At 43.6% G+C, this 22,171-nt stretch overlaps 1 protein-coding gene and 1 long non-coding RNA gene across 3 annotated transcripts; one reads left to right on the top strand and one right to left on the bottom strand.

The window, feature by feature from the left end:
• Positions 1 to 104: 104 nt before the first annotated feature.
• On the top strand, positions 105 to 1,707 carry LOC148043098 (uncharacterized). The gene is made up of 2 exons (XR_015698391.1): positions 105 to 441; positions 478 to 1,707. It is a non-coding gene; the product is annotated as an uncharacterized LOC148043098 (long non-coding RNA).
• Positions 530 to 18,616, bottom strand: GALE (UDP-galactose-4-epimerase). 2 transcript variants are annotated; one of them, XM_087728206.1, is made up of 11 exons: positions 18,487 to 18,616; positions 8,575 to 8,701; positions 6,748 to 6,863; positions 5,597 to 5,710; positions 4,408 to 4,584; positions 4,211 to 4,324; positions 4,055 to 4,121; positions 3,182 to 3,267; positions 2,794 to 2,871; positions 2,133 to 2,247; positions 530 to 1,956 (listed from the first exon to the last, which is right to left on the bottom strand). In XM_087728206.1, exons 2-11 carry the CDS (start codon positions 8,693 to 8,695, stop codon positions 1,901 to 1,903), a joined length of 1,044 nt encoding a protein of 347 aa, XP_087584332.1. In that variant the 5' UTR covers positions 8,696 to 8,701; positions 18,487 to 18,616; the 3' UTR covers positions 530 to 1,900. The 2 variants fall into 2 exon arrangements, with proteins under 2 accessions (XP_087584332.1, XP_087584333.1); XM_087728207.1 differs by lacking the exon at positions 18,487 to 18,616 and adding an exon at positions 9,731 to 9,882.
• Between the last annotated feature and the right edge of the window lie 3,555 nt (positions 18,617 to 22,171).

Here is a 22,171-nt window from a genome sequence, read left to right as displayed (position 1 = left end):
ATTTCCATTAGAACATTAGAATAGGGGTGTCAAACTCACATCATTATGGCATTGTCATGTGATTATCGGGAATCCCCCCCCTTCTTTGCTAAACTGGGTGGCCAGCATATGACGGAAGTTTGATAGCCCTGCATTAGAAACATTGGTGGTCCTTACGTCAAAAAATGGAAGTGGGCAAAAGCAATTCTACTGCAAATATTTTAAAGGGCACACCTGTCTAGTCTTCTATTTGCAACATGAGCAGATACTTTCACAGCAATGAGCAGAATTATCTTGTACTTTCGACCTGGATTTGAAGTTATGATGGTCAGATCTATCCTTCCCCCAGTCACATGAATATATTTCAAGTACTCAGCAACTGGGCCACATTTATGGCCATCTGCAATGTCCAATGTCTGTCACACGACGTCATTTCATGATGGCTTTCAGCAAAACTGTTAGGTAAGCTCCCCATTGGGGGAGAGAGTGCATTCAGAGAAGCATTGTGAGAGTTGTGTTGGAGAACACACAAACCAGCATACAGAGACACTGCAGTTTAAATAGGCTTTACTTTCGTGGAAATAGAGGTATCAAACAGTCCAAGTCATACACGGATAAGAAAGTCAGTCACCAATGTCTTTCAGTTAAGGGACAATCCAAATAACATAGTCCAGTATCATATAAACAGTTCAGTACTCAAAGTTTGCTAGCAGTTGCAAAACTTACAATAGCTCACGGCACTTTCTAATAGCCAGCTTTCAAATCAGAGCAGATCAGCCCAGCATCTAACGAACAGAGAGCTAACAGTCATTCTGGCTCCCTCTTATGGCCGATTGAGGAAACAGCAACCAATCACATTTTACAGTATGATTTAAAGAAACAGGTACAGCATTGGTATATGGTTTATATATTGCTAACCCAACCGTTAGATTATATTCCTAACAAAACCATGCCCATAGTGAGCTATTGGTCCACCTAAAGACTACAGTGTTTACTTAACCACCACCACAAAAAAGGTAGTAAAATTGATGCTTTATGACTGTCAGCTATGATGAGAAGCTCCATTATAGTCATAACCTGAGGACTATACTGTATACCTACATTACTGGCAGACGCTCTTCTGCTTTTTCTCAATTTACAATCTTAAAAGAAAGCTATTAGTGGGAGCCTCTCTTTTTAAGACGTTAGAAACATCACTGCATGTAGTACCTTTAGTTATACCACTATCCAGGAGAACAAAAAGCTTCACTATTAATCTGTGATGTCTCGTTTTGAAGACCAGCCAGCCCAATAAGCTTTGGACTATAGACTGAGCAACGTTAAAATTTACAGCTTATGTAGCTTAAAGAGGTAATTCTTTTTGCTCAAAAAATATAAGTGTACAGTTTATAATTTAGAAAAAGAAATGGCGATAATGACAAAACCCACTTTACCACCCACAGGCTTTGTTTTTTTGACCACTTAGATGTCCTGGCTCTTCCGATCAAATGAAAGAATCAGGTCTCTGAAATCTTGCTTTCTTAACCCTAAGCAGCTCTTGTCTCTTGAAGCCGAAAAACCCCAAAGTGTTATGGATTACATTCCCCCAGAGCTAACCAGGCTCTAGGGAAACATTTGGATTTAGTCCTCCAGTGATACCCAGCTAGTTGTCCTGCTGCTCATTCAGTAAAAAAAAAAAACACATCGCCTCAGCCAGTAAAAAGACTCTTGAGTTTCTGACAAAGAGATGGGATGAGGAGAAAAGAACAGGCCACTGAAGAGGCCAATGGCATCCTTGTTTGGTGTGATCAGTCGGCTCCAAAAAGGAAAGAAGAAACGAGCATGGGCCATCTTCCTTTTTCAAAACTAGTCAGCTCTTGGGTCTGCACCAATGTGCTAGTAGTGGTTGTATGTGGGAAGAGCAGGCAACATCTTCCGTCTCCTAGTTCTTGCTGAAACCAGTGGGGTTCTGTGCCTGCCATCGCCATAAGTCCTCACCTGAAAACGAGGGAGAGGAAGGAGAATAGAGAGGAACAATGAGGGTCCAGCATCTTGCCCTTTAGGTAGGTATGAAAATGTACCAGGAAGGAAGGATGGCCACTCCATTCTCCAGCAGGAGGGGGAAGCAAAAAGTTCCAGGAAAAATGAGCAGCAAGCAGAAAGTCTCTACTTACACATTTTGTCCAGACCAAAGATAGCTTTCCAACCCAGCTCCCGCTCAGCTAAACCAGGGTTTGCATAACAAGAGGCTACGTCTCCTTCTCGGCGTTCAACAATCTTGTAGTTTATCTAAAATAAGTACAATACAATACAATAGCAGAGTTGGAAGGGACCTTGGAGGTCTTCTAGTCCAACCCTCTGCCTATGCAGGAAACCTTACACCATTTCAGACAAATGGCTATCCAACATCTTCTTAAAGACTTCCATTCACAACTTCTGGAGGCAAGCTGTTCACTGATTAATTGTTCTAACTGTCTGGAAATTTCTCCTCAGTTCAAAATTGCTTCTCCTTGATTAGTTTCCACCCATTACTACTACTTCTACGCTCAGGTGCTTAGTAAGTAATAAATAGCCTTAGTAAGCAAGTAAATAGCCTCCATTCACATTTCTGAAAAATGAATTGGAGACAGTTGTTAAGATGCCAACTGAGAAACTGGTTGAGGTTATCATCAAATCTAACAAAGCAGATAGTGGATTTCTGCTGAAAGCTCCAGAAAGTGGACAGCTTCACAATAAGATCGCCAGGTGCAGGTCCCAGGCACTTTTAAGCCTTGGCATAGGAGATCCCCATATTGGTTGTCAGTCTCTGCATCTCATCTTGGTTTGTCAGCTTACCTGTCTTCCAGATGCCTTCTCCATGGCTTTGACCATTTGCAAGACCGAGTAGCCAACACCAGTCCCAAGGTTGTAAATCTGTAAGAAAGCAATTTCTTTTGCTCATAGTTATATTCTATGCTCATCCTTTGTTGAAGGAGATGGGGAAGCAAAGAAGAGCTTAAATATGAGAAGATTGGAGGGGATGGTTACACCAACTTGTTTTCAGTGTAAGTCTAGTGGGTGGATGCAGAGGGTGCACCTGATTTAAAGCTATTAAGTTTGGTCTCCTGTATTGTAAGACCATTCAGAAATGAGATAAGAAAAATAAGGATTACGAAGACACTCTGCCCTAAGCAAGGCATTTTCCTTCTCAAAGGGTGGACACTTTTATAAAGAACATCCTTACCTTGCATCTACAGTTCTCCTGGAGCTTCTTCAAGGCTGCAATATGGCCCTTCGCCAGATCAGTTACATGGATGTAATCCCGAATGCCTATCAAAGGACAATCGTTCAATGTTCTGTTCATCCAGTGGTGCACATGTATTTCCACAACTTTAGGAGATATGCATTCTCTTGGGCAAATACACACAATAGAACAGAGAACAAATTTTGCACATTAAATCAGGGATGGTGTTAATAGAGTCTCTTTCCCAAGCTATTTAGGAATCCTGCTCAACCAGAACTGTCTGTCTATTTCTTGAGGTCTGGAGCGGCTCTCTAATATGTTTCAGTTCCCAGCAAAGAAAATTAGTATTTGAGACCCAGGAGATGAATATATCTAGTAGTTCCATTTTAATCTAGCCCCTGTACACTTCATTGCCCTTTTAACTAGTAGTTTAGTAATTCTACCAGGAAAGGATTTTAGAACTTGTTAGTAAATTATTGCCATAAATGACACAACCATTTAACCCCAAATAAATGTACTTTTATAAAGCACTTGAAATTTTATGGGACCATAATGTCTTCTGGTATTAAATCCTGGAATGTCTCAGAAGGCAATAATGGAGATTTTAAAGATTTTTTTTTAAATGTACATGAAGCAAAGATGCCTGTCTTACTAAAGATGCTTAGTCCTGGTTTAAGATGGAAAGAAAGGAAGTCCTAGTTTCAGAATATATATTGGTGGACAATATATTCACATCTTCCTCGGGGGGAAAGTTCCAAATTGTGACTCTCGCTATGTTTTTCTTCATTGAGCTTATCCACTCAGCTTTTGTTTTTGTTTTTTTGGAAGGGGGGTCTTCATTTTAAAGTTTGGATGATACTCAGCCCCACCCACCTGTCCCATCTACTGTGTCATAATCATTCCCGAAGATGTTCAGATGTTTTCTGCGCCCCACAGCCACCTGAAAAAGACAGAAGATGAAAAAAAAAATGAAAAGGTAAACTGAGAAAATCTTAGTGCAGCTGATCGAATAGCACAAGAACTGTATACCTGGGCAACATAAGGCATCAGATTGTTTGGGATGCCCTGGGGGTCTTCTCCAATTTTTCCGGACTTGTGAGCTCCAATAGGGTTAAAATATCGCAAGAGCACAGCGTTCCACTCCTAGGATTAAAAAAACACATAAAGTAAATCCAGTGGGACACAGCAGACTAAATGGGAATTAAGGTGCAGTGTTGCTCTCTTACTGGGTCTGCCTTGCACAAATCTTGGATCATCTCTTCAATGAAATACTTGGATTTGCCATAGGGGTTGGTGCAGCTGCCAACAGGGTGCTTCTCATCAAGAGGGAGGTAAACAGGGTTTCCGTAGACGGTGGCTGAACTGCTGAACACTATGTTCCTGACTCCATGGGCTTTCATGGTCTGAGAGAGGCCAAAAAAGGAAGGACAGATGAGCTAGATTCTGAATCCAGTCACAGGCAGCAGATAAATCTGACAACAGGGGATAATATTCCTTGCATAGGAACCGTTGTTTTATCCAGGCCAGCATGGCTCTGAACGAAGACTGGTGCAACTGACTAGTGCCCATCCCAGTACTTAATGAGAGGATACTCTAGGCCAGTAATGGCTCAACTTTTTGTCGCGTGCCAAAAGCGCAAGCACACACCCAAAATGCAATGCACACGTGCCCCCCACATGCACACGCAACCCCCTGCATGTCCCCAACCCTTGCATGCATGCGTGACCACCCCCTGCAACCCCTGTTCCATGCATGCCTGCGCCCCCCCTGCATGCCTGCTCGGACCCCCGTGTGCTCCATTCCCCTGTGCATGTGCGGCAGAGACCCAAAAACCAGCTGGCTGGTGGGAGGTACTTGGGCATGCATGGTGGAACTGAACTGGGGCGATGGCTCGCGTGGCCTCAGGGCTCTGCCTGCCACTTGTGGCACGTGTGCCACAGGTTTGCCATCAATAGCTCTATGCTGTGGGGTTTTGGTATGGGGTCTTGTGTTAGCATCCAAGATGGCCTTAAAAGATCATAAACCAGCTGACTCCCAACTGCACAGCTTCTAGATGTCTTGGAATCCATCTCCCATATACTACTTGGGGGGCTACAGAAGCTGAAGTTGAACAAATTTGGAGAATTTGGGAAGACTCTGCTAAACACTCGCAGGATGCTGCTGTATAACACACTAACGGTTTCAGGATTTCAACTTCTGGCCAAGTGATTCTGGCCTATCAACATTTCAGCCCTAGAAGTTCTGATCTGCAGATTGGTGAAAATGGCCACCCGAACCCTAGTATAAATTCTGGCTTTTTTTGCTCTTCTCAGTTAACATTTCTGGTGACTGAGTGAGAGCTCCTTCTCCACAACTATCTTCTATTGACTGACTATAGCTAAACATTCATTATAATCTTGCATAACAGAAACTCACCTCTAGCAACCGGATGGTCCCTGTCAGATTCACCTTGTAATATTCCAGTGGCATCTGGACCGACTCCCCAACGGCTTTAAGACCAGCAAAATGTATCACTGCAGAAAAGTGATGCTGAAAATGGAAGAAGGAATATATAAAATAAAATAATGTTGCTGTTGTTACTCAGAACAAAATTCACCTTCATTGTGGGTCCCGTCCCCCCCTTTAAGTCAAAGGATATTTAACTTTTAAGCCCACTTTCCATTGAATTATTTTAAGGTGGTGTTCTAAACTGAGAAGGCAAAAATATGATGCCTGGATCAGAATGACTATTCAATATGTAGCCGATACAGTGACTACATTCCACCTCCAAAGATTCACCAAAATAACCCCACATTATCTGAGGCTGCGTTTTTCAAGAGTTTGGATGTACTTGTGTCTCATTGGTTTTTCTGCTCCTATGCCCATTTTTAAAAGTCTCACAAAGGAAAAAAGAAACTCTGAAGAAGGAAGGAAACATTCCACAGGTGCAAGATGTTCGTTTTGCTGCTGAATTTCAGAAGTACAAATCTGGACTCCAGGGCCACCAACATATGCTTGGGAGTCTATGTGATTCACACTGCCCATTCCACTGACAATTATCCACAGAGTACAAAAACACACTGGCAAATAGTTTTTGCCCATTTTGGGGGGGAAAAGGCCAATTCAGATGACTTTCAACTGTGGTGGCATTGCAAAAATCACTTAGTAGCGTCCTTTATAAGCAGGTTACTTCCCAAAGCTTTAAGATCCATGACGTGATAGCAGAGATCTCCCCCAACAAGAATGGACTGAGTCATTTAAGATTTTTTCCATGCAGTTTTTCAGCACAACCAGGCACACTAGACATCAATGCAGCCACGCTAAAACAGATGTGGCATCAAACTTTTGGAGCAGTTTGCAGAATGTCCTTGGGCAGTATAAAATCTCTCAAGATTGATAGGGTGAGAAATAAAAAAAAGGGGGGGGATCACAGGAAAATACAGATGAGCCTTTTACCTAGGCAAAGTTAGTGGTACTGCTCAGCAGGCAAAAATTCAGCTTACTTGCAGAAACTGAGCCAGTTTCATAATTGGTACAATGAAAAAGGATAGGTAAATGATTAACTTAGATTAGTGATATCATCTTGCCTTTTTGAAGAGCTCCTGAAGGGCTCCCTCATCAAGAACATCCAGTTCTTGGAATGGGATCTCCTTCCCCACAATCTTCATCACACGCTGAATACTCTCTGGGATCGCGTTTTCTCCTGTAGAGAGAATTAGTGTTTTGATGCAATGCTGGATGGACTCGGCATCATGTGGGTGCCCTCTTTAGGGAGAAGAGGGTCAGAAAGCCTACCCTCGCCATGCCCTTGGTCTGGATGCTCCTTTGGACCTTAGGGATGCCTTGGCTTTTGACTGAAACCATTCCGATCTCCACCAACCCGTGGCTCTGGAGCTGCATGTGGCTCTTTCATCCCTCTGCTGCAGCTCCCTGTCACTAGTCGACTACACAATTGATAGGGCTTTCGGTTAGGATAGGTAAAGGAAAAGGACGCCACACTAGGAGGAGACTCTGATGGGGGAACTGGATTTCCAGTCGGCTCCAGAAATGAACGGGGGGCTTCCAGTTAGGAACTTTGTGGCTCTTTGAGGGTTTAAGGTTGCTAACCCCTGACATCGGCCAGTCATCTCCCCCTCTTGTGAACAGCCAGAGATGCTCTTCCTCTCTGCTATTTGCTCAGAAATACTCTGTACTGTCAAGGCCTTTGAGGCCAGCAAACTCAAGAAACAATCCTCTGTATTTCTGAAGCATCTTGAGTGCTCATGGGTCATTGAAAGAGAATCTTCAAAGCCTGCCACAGCAATTATCCAGCTCAAATTATAACTAGCATAACCAAGGTGGAGTCTCACTTTCCTCCCCTGAACCTGACTTTTCTGTAATGGTCCTCTGTCTTCCTGTAATATCTTCCATTCTTCTCCCTTGTTCCCACGACTGTTAGCCATTCCATCATAAATCCTCCCCCTAACTCCAACCCAGTGGCTATCTGAGTAGGAAATGAGAACATGACTAGAATCTGGCCTTTCTGTCAGTATTTTAAGGGATCAATAAAGGACATTAAGACAAGGGTTTGGCCAATGCCACCCTGACCCGAAAGTGAAATAGCACTTTTTTCTATGGGAGTCATTGGGGAAGGCGACATTGTCGGCTCCTCACTCCAACTAAGTCACACTTAGCTTAGTAGAGAAGATCCAACCATGATTTGCAAGATTGATGTTACTTACACACTGGGGATGATTTGATTCTGCTTTAGTGTGTTCTATAAAATCACTCCTTGTGGTTTGTAAACCATGATTTATGACTAATGTATTATAAGGTATGGCTGTGAAAGTTGGACCATAACAAAGGCTGAGTGCCAAAGAATAGAGGTCTTTGAACTCTGGTGCTGGAGAAGATTCCTGCGAGTCCCATGGACTGCAAGACCATCCAACCAGTCAGTCCTAGAGGAGATCAACCCTAACTGCTCTTTAGAAGGCCAGATCCTGAAGAGGAAGCTCAAATACTTTGGCCACCTAATGAGAAGGAAGGAATCCCTGGAGAAGAGCCTCATGCTGGGAAAGATTGAGGGCAAAAGAAGAAGGAGACTACAAAGAATGAGGTGACTGGATGGAGTCACTGAAGCAGTTGGCTTGAGCTTAAATGGACTTCGGGGGATTGTAGAGGACAGAAGGCCTGGAGGAACATTGTCTATAGGGTCACGATGGGTCGGACATGACTTTGCAACTAACAAATTATCAGTAAAGTAACCATGATGATAAACATGGCTTAAAGTAAGGCCTGAATTCTGCCATTGGCCCAAGCAAACAGTTGTTTGAACAGTCTGTCTACAAACCAGGCACTTCTTCATCAATTTAAGGCATTCTACTATGTGGAAAAAAACAGCCTTGGATGTCAACCTTGCTGTCAATCGCCCTTACCTCGGATGGCATTGTGGAAGTTATCGATAACTACCGGGTTATAGCCAGCCTCAACCAGTTCCAGAACACAGTGGCTTCCTATATAGCCAGCTCCACCTGTCACGAGGATCTTTTCCGACATGGTCTTCTGAAAAGTAACAGAAAAGTCTTTGGAGGAAGAGAAGTACTGGTTTCTTTCTGGGAGCAGCAAATTGAATAGATAGATAGATAGGTAGGTAGGTATAGGTATAGGTATAGATGATATAGATATAGATATATAGATATAGATACACACACACACACACACACACACACACACACACACACACACACACACACCAATCACCTTCAAAATAAAAGCAACCCCCGCAGGCCAGACAGGGACAGCCAAAGGGCTAAATGTGGCCCAGGGTCCATAAAATGCTCAGGTACGATTTAGGCCAACCTGCAACATTCCAGATGTTTAGGGATTGTAGACTGAACATTCCAAATCTCTAAATTGGAATTCTGGAGGCTGTGATTTCAACAGGTCCAGAGAGCACCAAAATGGGTAGAAGCGGCAATGCCTGTTCCCAACATAGATTTTCTTGGTCCGATTCAGTGCCAATAGAAACCTTCCTGAGAGAAGTCACTCAAAACTAAAAGGCTAATAAGCTTTCTGTCAGAATCCACAATTGTTGATCCTAGGCTAGAAGTCAATCTCTGTTTATGCGAAAGGGGAGGAAGAGGCAGGTAAAAGTCTGGACCAAGGCAGTCGGAAAATGGGGTTGGTGCCTGGGGACCATTCAGAAACTAAGTGATGAGCAAGGTGGATTTACATGGAAGCAAAAGGATGGGACAGCCTGAGCAGAAGGGATGCCAAAGAGATAGCAAGGGCCATAGCTCTGCAGAAGTGAGAATTACATGTTTACTAAGCTCTGAATGGGACTCTGTCAAATATATATATATATATATTCTTCCACCTTGCAAAGCTATTGGGAAATTACCAAATCAAACTTAAAACACTTTGCATCAATCTGATAAATTGATACTCCTGAAAGCTTTTAACAGCACCGGGAACCCCCTTTATATACCCCCACATACATTTCTTCCTCAAAAAGAAATGACATGCCTCCTCTATGTTCTAAGAAGCGTGATGGCACGGTGGGTTAGAATGCAATATTGCAGGATAACTCACTGTTGACTTCAGGAGTTCGATCCTGACTGGCACAAGGTTGAGTCAGCCTTCCATGCTTCTGAAGTGGGTAAAATGAGGAGCCAGATGGTTGTGGGCCATAGGCTGACTCTGTAAACTGCTTCGAGAGGGCTGTATAAAGCACTGTGAAGCAGTATATAAGAATCAATATTGATCTTGGCTGGAAAAAGAAAAATGTGGTTTACTCAAGTAATATAACCTTCCCAAGAATAAGCTTTCGTTAATAGAATCCTTCCTTCTTGGTCATCGATCTGATGTTAATAAGTATTTCCTTTCCCCAGACTTGTACTGGAGTTCCTGGCAAAAAGTAAGCCAACCTCTGAGCATGAATGGAATTCCCCACCCCTGTCTAATTAATGTCAGTCTCCATAAAAGTCCTACTTGCCAGATGTTAATGAGCCTTTATAGAGCTCATCTAACAAATTGATAGTGTTTGCATTTGCACAATCCCACGTAACAAGTTACAGACCTACTGGCTTCATTTGTACAACATGATTAATCTTTGTTAGCCTTTTTTAAAGTTTAGTGCCCTCTCTGAGCCTGGCCCATTTGATTACAGACCCAGAAAATGGGTTAATTCAGTAACCAAGTTGTCTTTTGTTATGAGATTGTGATAAATGAAAAAAAAAAAGGAGACAGAAGAGACAACTCTTCCTCCCACCTATCTCGTTCCCATTTTTTTCATGATTCAGACACCAGATAATTTAAGTGTTGAGGGATAGAAATTTCCTGACAGAACAATTAATTACTGGAACGACTTGCCTCCAGAGGTTGTGGATGTCCCAACACTGGAGATTTTAAAGAAGGGATTGGACAACCATTTGTCTGAAAGGTATAGAGCAGGGGTCCCAGGCTGTGGCATACCAGAAACTGGGCCGTGCAAACAAGTGAAGCCGCATCCATGGGATGCAGGCAGCACACAAGACCACGTCCCCTCCGGTCCATGGAAAAACCTCTCTCCATGGAACCAGTCCTTAGTACCCCAAAGGTTAGGGATATAGGGTCTCCTGCTTGGGCAGGGGATTGGACTAGAACACCTTTAGGGATCCTTCCAACTCTGTTATTCTGTAAAAAATATTTTCAGGAGAAACCAGAGAGATCTAATCCTGGAAACACCAGTGTCCTTCCTGTTGTCATATTTTTAAAACTTTTAATTTCCTGGTCTGGTTTCTGATCGTTCACACTGGCCTCCCTAGCAGATATTTACCAGGTGAAGAGTTGCCCGGGCTCCAGAATTTAGACAGAACTCAACTCTAGCTATCTAAGTCTCTGGGGGAACAAGAGTAAACTGAAGCTTCTTAGATCCGTTTGTCAAAATCACATTTAATCCAGGAATGTTGTAGTTCTTACCCTAAAACCATGTCTTTGCCAGTTCCCTTCCATGCTCAATCATGGACAGGGCCGCTCTCTTTAACACAGAAAAGTTTCTGTCTTTCTGTTCCAGAAGCCTATTAGTATTTATTTTCCAATCCCTGAAAATAATATTTGGTGGAAACAGACATACTTCAGTCTGAAAATGACATGGTTGAGGCTTTGCCGGGAAGAGAAGAACTGGACTCTGAAGAGCCTGCTGAGAAACGGGAGGGAGCCACCTGGACAGAACTGCCAACCCCAAAGGGCCATGAAAAGGGAGTCTGTGTGCACACAGCCACAAGGAAGGCATTCATCTTGAAACACACACACACACACACCCAGTTTGCATGCCGGTCAAAGTTTAAGGCTTGATGCTGGATTCAGCCTCCGATTTAACTTCAACTGTACATCTGAGCACTCAGATGTCACTGGTTCAATTTTCCTAGCACCTTAGAGTGTGTATCTATAAAATATACTGAAGAGACACGTGGCTCAGTGGCTAAGACACTGAGCTTGTCGATCAGAAAGGTCAGCAGTTCAGCGGTTCGAATCCCTAGCACCGCGTAACGGAGTGAGCTCCCATTACTTGTTCCGGCTTCTGCCAACCTAGCAGTTCGAAAGCATGTAAAAAATGCAAGTAGAAAAATATGGACCACCTTTGGTGGGAAGGTAACAGCGTTCCGTGCGCCTTCGGCGTTTAATCATGCCAGCCACATGACCACGGAGACGTCTTCAGACAGAGCTGGCTCTTCGGCTTTGAAACAGAGATGAGCACCGCCCCCTAGAGTCGGGAATGACTAGTACATATGTGAGAGAGAACCTTTACCTTTAAAATATATTGGTTTCTGGGATCCAGTCTTAGTTCCCCATTCTTGCTTTCAAGATCTTCCTTCACTTTCCTGCTCCTAGTTTCTAGTTTCTCAATAATACTTTCCCTTGGACCTTTGTTCCTTCAACTCTACTTAGCTGTCCAAAAGCCATTCACGAGAACTTAATCCTTTCTCTGTTGCAGCCAAGAATGATCTGAAGCTGTGTCGAAGCTCCTCTCTTCCTCCAGCTCAAAAGTTGGCACAATTTCCAGTACAAAAAATTGTACTGAGCACAAGTGTCCCTCTGCATGTAAGAACCAGACCAAAGCCTCATCCCTCCAGTGCTTCTTTCGCCCCCTTTTAACTACTCAATGAGGTAGAGCAGTGGCCCCCAACTTTTTGGGCATCAGGAAGTAGTTCCATGGAGAGAGGTTTTTCCATGGACTGGGACGTGGTTTTGCATGCTGCCTGCATCTCATGGATGGGGCTTTGCTTGTTTGCATGGACAGGTTTCTGGTATGCCACGGCCTACAGATGACCCCTGAGGTAGACTGCAGGCTGAAAGGAGTGGAGGGTAGGATATCATTTCCTTCCTCCAGAACAGGGGTCTCCAACCTTGGCAACTTTAAGTTTCCAATCTTGGCAACTTTAAGGCTGGAGGACTTCAACTCCCAGAATTCCACAGCCAGCATAGCAGGGAATTCTGGAGCACATAGCTGGCTAGGGAATTCTGGGAGTTGAAGTCCTCCAGCCTTAAAGTTGCCAAGGTTGGAGACCCCTGCTCTAGAACAGTGTTTCTCAGCCTTGGTCACTTTAAGACATACGGACTTCAACTCCCAGAATCCCCCAGCCAGCATAAAGCACTTGAAGTCTAGGCATTTTAAAGTGGCCAAGGCTGAGACTCACCGCCTTGGCCAAAACAGAAGCTCAGAGCACTATTAGTAGTTGCAGTGCTTTCCTTTTCTGCTTTTTCTCAAGGGGAACAAACAATATGTCTGGCTCTCCCTTGCTCCTCCACCCATCAACACTCATGCTGGGCCAAAATCATGCTGTCACTCCAATTTTGCTTGCTTTACATCTGCCTCTGCTGAAGAGCAATGAAACTTTTGTTCCAGGAGAAAGCAAAGAGATGTAATCCTCCCGGAAATGGTTATGTCCTCCTCCTTGTCATTTTTAAAAATAATTTAATTTCCTGGTTTGGTTTCTGTGACCTTTTATATTGGTTTCCCTAACAGATATTTAGCAAGCGGAGTGTCCTTTTACTAGCGGGAGAGTCTAATGTCCAATGTTTAGTTCCTCCTTGTCAGGTATTCATGAAATATGGCGGATCATTAGAGCAATATAAAATCCTGGCTATGGCTCCCATGCTGCTAGCAAGGTATAAGGTAAAAAAGTTAACGGTTCCTCTTGCACATATGTGCTAGTCGTTCCCAACTCTAGGGGGCAGTGCTCATCTCTGTTTCAAAGCCAAAGAGCCAGCTCTGTATGAAGACGTCTCCGTGATCATGTGACCAGCATGACTCAAAGCTGAAGGCGCACGGAACGCTGTTTCCTTCCCACCAAAGGTGGTCCCTATTTCTCTACTTGCATTTTTGCATGCTTTCGAACTGCTAGGTTGGCAGAAGGTAGGACAAGTAACGGGAGCTTACTCCGTTACACGGCGCTAGGGATTCGAACCACCGAACTGCCGTATAGAAGGGATTAAAAAAGGATTGCAGCAGTTCACTTTCTTCCTCCATCGCCAACCTTTTACTTGGCTAAAAGCCAACCTAGTTCCGGATGTAGTGATTATTCACTATTTACTCAGAGAGATTAAAAACCAGGAAACTGAACACTTGGTATGACTGGTATAAACAAAACGTTCACCCACTGGAAGAAGAGATCTGAGTTGGGCTGCACTTCCCACAGCTAGTTCCACGTGGGCAGAACAGGCCAAACCACCATCAGGCATGCAATTGCACAGCCAAGTTGGCAACACCTTGTTCACACCTGGGCCGTTCGCTGGAATCAGAACACAAGGTAACCTTAGCAAAGGGGCAGCGTGATGTTCCTTCTTTGTTTTTATCCATCAAAGCCGAGACTGGCCCAACCGGAGCCTGGTGCAAAAAAATTCATTCATACGCAAGGACATCACATAATAGGATTTGCTCGCCTGTAGTCCAATATAAAGGGACGTGGGGGCTCAGAGGCTAAGACGCTGAGCTTGTCAATCAGAAAGGTCGGCAGTTCAGTGGTTGGAATCCCTAGTGCCGTCTAACGGAGTGAGCTCCTGTTCCTTGTCCCAGCTTCTGCCAACCGAGCAGTTCGAAAGCACGTAAAAAATACAAGTAGAAAAAATAGGAGCCACCTTTGGTGGGAAGGGAACAGCGTTCTATGTGCCTTTGGCATTTAGTCATGCCGGCCACATGACCACAGAGACGTCTTCAGACAGCACTGCTCTTCGGCTTAGAAACAAAGATGAGCACTGCCTCCTAGAGTCAGGAAGAACTAGCACATATGTGCGAGGGGAACCTTTACCTTTAGTCTAATATATTGGGTGAACCAAGTTAGTTGATTTTTAAAGCACATTTTAAAGCAAACTTAATAGTGAATCTAGCTGACTGGCTTATTCACAAACCATAGTTAAAACAATTATCATTCAGCACAGGGATTCAGAAATTTTTGGAACAAATTTGTAGTATCTGTTAGAATACTGCTGAGAACAGTTCTCCAAAAAGTAGCAAGATAGCTCCAAAATGAAATTTGATTGCATTTCATTGATTTTCAAGACTTTCCACATTTCACATGCAAGAGTTTGAGATGGGACCTTTTGTCCACTCTTACAAGTTGGTAAGATTTCTATTCTATAGCGGTGCATGCTTTGCTCAGCCCACCATGGGATTCGTTTGGTTTTCACTTAACACAGGGTTGGGCAACTTCCTCACAACTAAGCTACAACTGTCTCCCTCTCCAGATTTGCAGGTGAAATTACTAACCAGGGAGGGCTGCCCCCCCCTTTGTCTTTCAGGTTTTTAAGAGTGGGAATGGAAACAGCCTCTCCACACCCTCAAATAAATTTGCTGAGAAACTGGTTGATTTCTGGCTGCAACTTTGGGAGGGGGAAGTTTAGGGACTGGATTAATAGTGGAATTGGAGTAGTTTCTCTTCAGAGCCTCCCACTCCAATATTTATCCTTATTGCAACAAAAATAAAGTGTACTAAGCATTAGTCCTTCACTTTAGTAAAGGGGGGATGGGATGCTGTGATCTCCTAGTGTGCTATAGACTGCCTATTCCTGTTTTAACACGTTGTTAGTTGCGACGTCGTGTCTGACCCATTGTGACCCCATGGACAATGTTCCTACAGGCCTTCCTGTCCTGTACCATCCTCTGGAATCCATTTAAGCCCATGCTGACTGCTTCAGTGACTCCATCCCGCCACCTCATTCTGTCATCCCCTTTTTCTTTTGCCCTCCATCGTTCCCAGCATGAGGCTCTTCTCCAGGGAGTCATTCCTTCTCATTAGGTGGCCAAAGTATTTGAGTTTCCTCTTCAGGATCTGGCCTTCTGAAGAGCAATCAGGGTTGATTTCTTTTAGGACGGACCGGTTTGATTGCCTTGCAGTCCAAGGGACTCGCAGGAGTCTTCTCCAGCACCAAAGTTCAAAGGCCTCCATTCTTTAGTGCTCAGCCTTCCTTATGGTCCAACTTTCACAGCCATCCATTGCAACTGAGAAAACCATGTCCTTGATTATACATGCTTTTGTTAGCACTTTAGGTGAGCCTTACAAATTATGGTCCATTTAGATAACAATAATCATATCAACCAAAAGCAATTTACAATATGTGAAGTTTGTTGAAATACATTTACTGCAACAAAATGGTATATACTTATATACAACTTAAATTTGAGCAGTTGGATATGGAACTTCCTGCCAACTGTACAATTGTGTTACTTCCCCCATCCCAGACAATTTTTAAATGACAAATTATGGCAAGCTGATTCACTCAAAATAATTGCAGGCCAATACTCCTTTTCAAATTAATTGCACCCAGTCAAATATTGCTCTTTCCATTATTTTCTTATTATGCTTTATAGCATGTTTTTTTCCCCAGTAGACTGTTTTTATTGCAGACGGTTATGCTGAATTGAATTTTTATTACAGTCTTTGGCCAATCAACAGATTGTTATATTGTTCTTTTTTTCCTGTGCTGTGCTCGTCAGGAATATAAGGGCTCTACTAAGAAAAGCAAACCATACTAAATAGTATCCTATTACATCCCCTCAAACAGAGCAGTGTGCCAAAATATGCAGACATTTGATGGTATTCTGCTAAGTTAACCGCATACTCAGCTTTCCTCATACTGGAATGGTCAAGGGGGACTATTCAAGACATTGCTCAAAAGACAATCAACTTCTTTACATTTTCCCCAGAGGGGGTATTCAGAAGGTTCTGACCAGTTCTGGAGGACCAGTAGTGGAAATTTTGAGTAGTTCAGAGAACCTGTAAATACCACCTCTGACTGGCCCCCATTTCTTCTCTGCCTCCCGAGTCCCAGCTGATTGGGAGGGAATGGGGATTTTGCAGTATCCTTCCCCTGCCACGCCACGCCTACAGAACCGGTAGTAAACATTTTTTAATCCCACCACTGATTTTCCCCATGCAAAAGAACAGCTTCCATTCAGTCCTTCCAAGAGAAAAACCAATCACTGTTGGGATCACTATGTCCTCTTGCTCCAATATTGGATAGATCATCTATGGAGATTCTCAGTCATCCAAGTTGTCCCAAAGGTGTCCCCCCCCCGCCCCCCGCAAAAAGGCAACTGGACTCTGTTTTTCCTTGAAGACATTTCTCTTCTCATCTAAGAAACATCTTTAGGTCTCATCCAAGAAGCTTCTTCAGTTCCTTGAACATCTTCAAGGAAAAACGAAGTCCAGTTTCCTTTTTTGGGGACACTGGATAGTTTGATTGCTCAGACCTGGAACAGATTTCAGGAAGGTACTAGTTTGAATTCCTAGAACTGCCAAGATATCCATCGGAGGGTTAAAATGACAGAAGCAGCTTTGCACCATAAGCTCTGCCCTGCCTGGGTGTCTGCTTGGACACTCCAAGTTGTGTGAAAGGGAGTGGAGCTGTTATTGTAGATCCAAAAGATATGTTACCAACTTATAAGAGCGTGCAAAAGATCCCATTTCAAACTGCTGCATGTGAAATGTGGAAAGTCTTGTTTTCAATAAGAAACTGGTTTGTGTGTGTGTGTGAAACTATGTCAGGTATGAAATGGTCCATTCCTTGACAGGGAAGTTTTAAAAAAAATACAAAAGGCATCTATAGTGAAACTCTTAGGCATTATTGCCAAGAAAAGCATAGAACCTCCTAATCCTCAGCAGTTGATCTTATTTTTTTAAGTACTTTGCTTTTTATGAGTTTGAACAAGCAACTTGTACATTCTCAAAGTTCACATAGCCGCAGTGGTTTCTGCCTGCCCCACAGAACAAAAATACTGCATTTCCTTCTTCGGACAATCTTTCTAGAGTAGGGGTCTCCACCCTTTGCTGGCTGGGGAATTCTGGGAGTTGAAGTTCACCAGGCTTAAAGTTGCCAAGGGTGGAGAGCAGTGTTTCTCCACCTTTGCAGATGAACATGGGGAAGGAACTTCAACTCCCAGAATTCCCTAGCGTAAGTATGCTGGGGAATTCTGGGAGTTGAAGCCTACTCATGTTCAAGCTGTCAAGGTGGAGAACACTCTTCTAGGGATACAGGATGTAGAAAAGTTTCCCCAAAGCCAAAGAAATCCAAGCTCCCCTCCTCAGCCCTTCCCTTCCCAGCTGAAATACCTGCCTCCCAGTCAAAGCAGGGCGCTGGGTACCAAGCGGGAGAGGGCCGCTCCCGGCTTGCCAGTGCCCAGCAAAACTTCCCACCCTACAGAGAGTCCTCAACGTACGACCACAATGGAGCCAAAAATTTCAGTTCCTAAGTGAGACAGTGGTTAAGTGAGTTTAGCCCTATTTTAATGACCTTTCTTGCCACCTCTGTTAAAGGACTACTGCAGTTGTTAACTTAAGTCACCCGGTTGTTAAGTGAATCTGGTTGTCCCATCGCTCATCAGAAGGTCGCAAAAATGGATCACCTGATCCTGGGACACTGCGATCATACCTTATGAATCAGTTTTGCTAAGCATCTGGAGGTTTTTAAGATGAGATTGGATAAGCACTTGTCTGCAATGCTATAAAGTTTCCTGCAGAAACGGGGTTGGACTAGAAGACCTCCAATGTCCCTTCCAACTCTGTTATTCTATTTCTTTTTCTATTCTATTCCTAATTTTAGTTCTAATTCTATTCCTATTCCACCTTCTTGCCCGTTGTCCGATCCACCAAGGCGGAGACCCGCATCGCCTCCCCGTGACCGTTTCCCTTCTTAAGCCGGGCGGCAGGATTCCTGCCCATATCTCACTGTACTGTCCCGCCAACCGGGAATACGGAAGTCCCGTCTCCCTCCCCGCCCCCGGCCATCGCCCTCCATTTCTCCCGGGGGCGCCATTCATTCAACCATTCACACGTGCAGCCGCGCCGCCACTCAGCCTGCATCTTCCTCACCTGCAGCCTCCGCCGACTCCTTTCGAAGCAGCGAGGTCGCGGCCCCTTTAAGGGCTGCTCCCGGACCGGCTGCCTTCTCCCCTCTAGGCCACCCCCCAGCGGGTTGCACGGCCGCGCGCCGCCGCTTCCCCATTGGTAACGTGTCACTTTTTTTTGTCCCGCCTTCTTCCCGCCCCTCCTGGTAAGGAACGTGGCGAGGGCCAAAAAAAAAAAAAGGTGTCCCAATGCCACGTTAGTTCTCCTATCCTGTTTTAGGAAGGCAGCTAAACGGAATTTTTCCCGCCGGAGGCTGCAAATGGGGATTCTCAGCCTGGAAGAAAACAGCAAAGTTCTGAGGCTGCTGTATATTTTCAGTAACAAGCTTTTTTTTTTCAAAAATTCCACACTTATTTACAAATATTTACAAATATGTAAGTGTTTACAAATGTAGGCACTATCCATTCTGTATGCTGTGTTTGATACTTATGCATAATGAAAGTATCTGAAGATTATGATAAAGTAACTTCATCGTTTTTGCACAGCTGTCTTGAGAATGTCAACCATTATGTTTCCTGTCCCACAACAGGATGGAAAAAACCCTTAAGGTGCAATGCTTCGACTGTGGGCAAAACCAAAGCCAAGTAGTCTGAGCAAAATGGTGAGATTAGTCTTTATTTAATTATCACATACTTTTATTTATTAATTAAATTTCTATACTGCCCATCTCACCTAAGGGACTCTGGGTCAGGAATAGGCAACTATGGCCCTTTTATAACACGTGGACTTCAATTCTGCAGAGGTTTTTTATATTATTTATGAAGATTTTTATTAGATAAACATTAAAAACATTGGACATAGTGCGACATTTCTGGCATAAACGTTTCCATATAGTGATTAGATCTTACATCAATTACATTTTATATCCATTACATAAGGTGTGTGTAGTCAGTCAGATTACCTGTCCGTTGATCCTTTCTTATATATAATTACTAATCATACAAATACATATCAATTTTCTACATATCACACATTCTTAATTCTGTACAGTTGGTGTCCACAAGTCATCAATGAACTTGCCCATCCGTGCTCTGGGTGGTTTGTTAGGACGCAGTGGTTAGAATGTAATACTGCAAGGCTCCTGTCAGCAGTTCAATTCTGTCTTCATCTTTCTAAGGTCTGTAAAACGAGGACTCAGATTGTTGGGGGAAATATGCCGACTCTGTAAACCATTTAGAGAGGGCTGTAAAGCTCTATGAAGCTGTATATAAGTCTAAGTGCTATTGCTGTTGTTACTCTCTTGCTAGAAGCAATTTCAGCATTTGGCTTGTGCAGTGTGACACTTGGAATCTACTGTATTTTTCAGAGTATGATGCACCTTTTTCCCTCAAAAAAGATGCTGAAAATCTGGGTGTGTCTTATACACTGAATACAGCATTTTTTTGCCTCCTGAAACCCTCCCCCCTCCCCCCAAATGGCTATGCATAGCCTTTAGGAAGCTTTCAGAGAGCTTTTGGAGGCTGGGGAGGGCAGAAATGAGTGAAAAACGGGCCGTTTTCTGCTCAATTTTGCCATCCCCAGCCCCCAGGAGTACTCTATAAGCCTCCTAATGCCCTTTTGTGACAAAAAAACTGGCCCGTTTTTGTGAAAAACAGGCTGTTTTTTTGCTCATTTTTGGCCTCCGCATCCCCCAGGAACACTCTGCAAGCCTCCTAAGGGCTATTTATGCCCTTTTTTGAAAAACAAAAAACAAGCCCATTTTCACGAAAAACAGGCCGTTTTGGGGAGGCTTGCAGATTGTAAAAACTTTTTTTTTATTTTCGTCTTCAAAACCATGGTGCATCTTATGCTCCAGTGCATCTTATATTCTGAAAAATATGGTAGTTACCCATATTTTTCAGAGTATAAGACACCTTTTTCCCTCAAAAAAGAGGGTGAAAATCTGGGTGGGTCTTATACACTGAATACAGCATTTTGGGCCTACCGAAACCCTGCCCCCATTGTAAAATGGACTTGCAGAGGGTTTGGGAGGCTTGCAAAGTGCTCCTGGGGGCTGGGGAGGGCAAAAATGAGCAGAAAACGGACTGTTTTGCCACTCCAGCCCCAAGGAGCACTCTAAGAGCCTCCCAAAGCTCTGCATGCCCCCCTTTTTTTGCAAAAACGGGCCGTTTTTGCTCGGTTTTGGCCCCAGAAGCTCTCTACAAGCCTCCCAAAGCTCTGCATGCCCCCCCCCCTTTTTTTTTTTGCAAAAAATGAGGCATGCAGAGGGTTTGGGAGGCCTGCAGAATGCAAAACCTTTTTTAAAAAATTTACATCTTCAAAATCATGGTGCATCTCATACTCTGGTGCGTCTTATAGTCCGAAAAATATGGTATTTACAATCCTGGTTGTCGACTAAGCACAACTTTGTCACCATAAATCTTAAGGATTTGACTGCTTGACTTGGAAAATGCCTTTTCCAGAGAAGTCTTATTTACAATTAATTGCTGTTTCACCCATCTTGTTGTTTGGATTTATAGAAGCATGTTTTCTCCTTAACACTACATGACTACAAATCTGAAAGGGTATTTAAAACAAGCCAGGATGCAAAACCTGGCTTTATTCTGGCTCTCGAGCTGTTGTCTTCATCACACCTTTTAACTCCTTAGCCTTTTAGACAAACCTTCCCTAAGCTGGAAGTATGTTCAAATATCAACATGGCCAGTGTTTGGGAGCAATAACAATGACAATTACTTTATCTTCACAGAGGAGTTGGTATAATTATTAATATTTTTAGAAATAACATGCCCTAATTTAAATGTTTCGTTGTTTAAATCACCTAAAACCATTTGGATAGGTTCAAATCAGCAGTGAACTTTTGGCGTATACTGCCTCCTAGTGGCCATGTCTTTAAATAGCAACTCTGTATTATTGACAGGTAGTTCTTGACTTGTTTAGTGACCATTCAAAGTTACAGCAGCACTGAAAAAAGTGACTAATGCCTGCTGGTGATGAAAATTTGAGGTCTTGGCAACTGGCATGCAATTATGACAGTTGCAGCATCCCAAGAATATATAAGCACCATTTGTAACTTTCCCAGTTGGCTACCAAGTAAAGTCAAAAGGGAAGCCAGCTGGAATTTAGAATGGTTGGGGCAAAAAAATGTGGGGGAAGAAAACACTTTAGGCTGTGGGCAAAGGTGATACCATCAGTGGCTAAGTCAGGGCTGTTCAACTTTGACCACTTTTAAGACTTGTGAACTTCCAACTCCCAGAATTCCCCAGCCAGCATGGCCAAGGTTGGACACCCTTGTTAACATCCAGCTCAGACAAGGAAATATCCAGAAGCGCCCCAGGCGCATAGAGCTTCGGTCTGGGACCTTATTTATCTTCATGTGTGGGACCTGGACTGGACGCCAAGATCGATCCCCCCCAAAAGTAGTGCTAAAGTGCAAAGTTCAATGACAGGAGTAGACCCAAATTGCAAGGTTGAAAGTCCAGCAACAAGTTAATCAGTGCCAAGCAAATCCAGGACGCGCTTGGTCAGTCGGTCATAAGTGGACAGACCACTCGCAAAATTACTAGAAACATTTGCAAACATCAGTCCTGTCACTTGGAAACTCTGAACCACAGTTGTTAAGTGAATCACTGCAGGTGTTAATTTAGTAACCTAGTTGTAAAGTGAATCTGGCTTCCCCATTGACTGTGTCACGACGCAAAAGGTGGTCACA

Source organism: Thamnophis sirtalis, unplaced genomic scaffold (assembly GCF_051295495.1).
Source record: "Thamnophis sirtalis isolate CommonGarterSnake01/CBP01778 unplaced genomic scaffold, rThaSir2_p1.2 scaffold_13, whole genome shotgun sequence".
Taxonomy (NCBI): Eukaryota; Metazoa; Chordata; class Lepidosauria; order Squamata; family Natricidae; genus Thamnophis; species Thamnophis sirtalis.
This window is presented reverse-complemented; position numbering and strand designations above follow the sequence as displayed.

What these genes read in the sequence shown, in the direction of transcription:
- GALE (XM_087728206.1), bottom strand. Translation starts at nt 8,695, where the DNA reads ATGTCGGAAAAGATCCTCGTGACAGGTGGAGCTGGCTATATAGGAAGC. An exon ending in CTTCCACAATGCCATCCGAG is followed by an intron (nt 6,864 to 8,574) that starts GTAAGGGCGATT and finishes TTCTCTCTACAG; the next exon opens with GAGAAAACGCGATCCCAGAG. An exon ending in TGATGCCTTATGTTGCCCAG is followed by an intron (nt 4,122 to 4,210) that starts GTATACAGTTCT and finishes TGTCTTTTTCAG; the next exon opens with GTGGCTGTGGGGCGCAGAAA.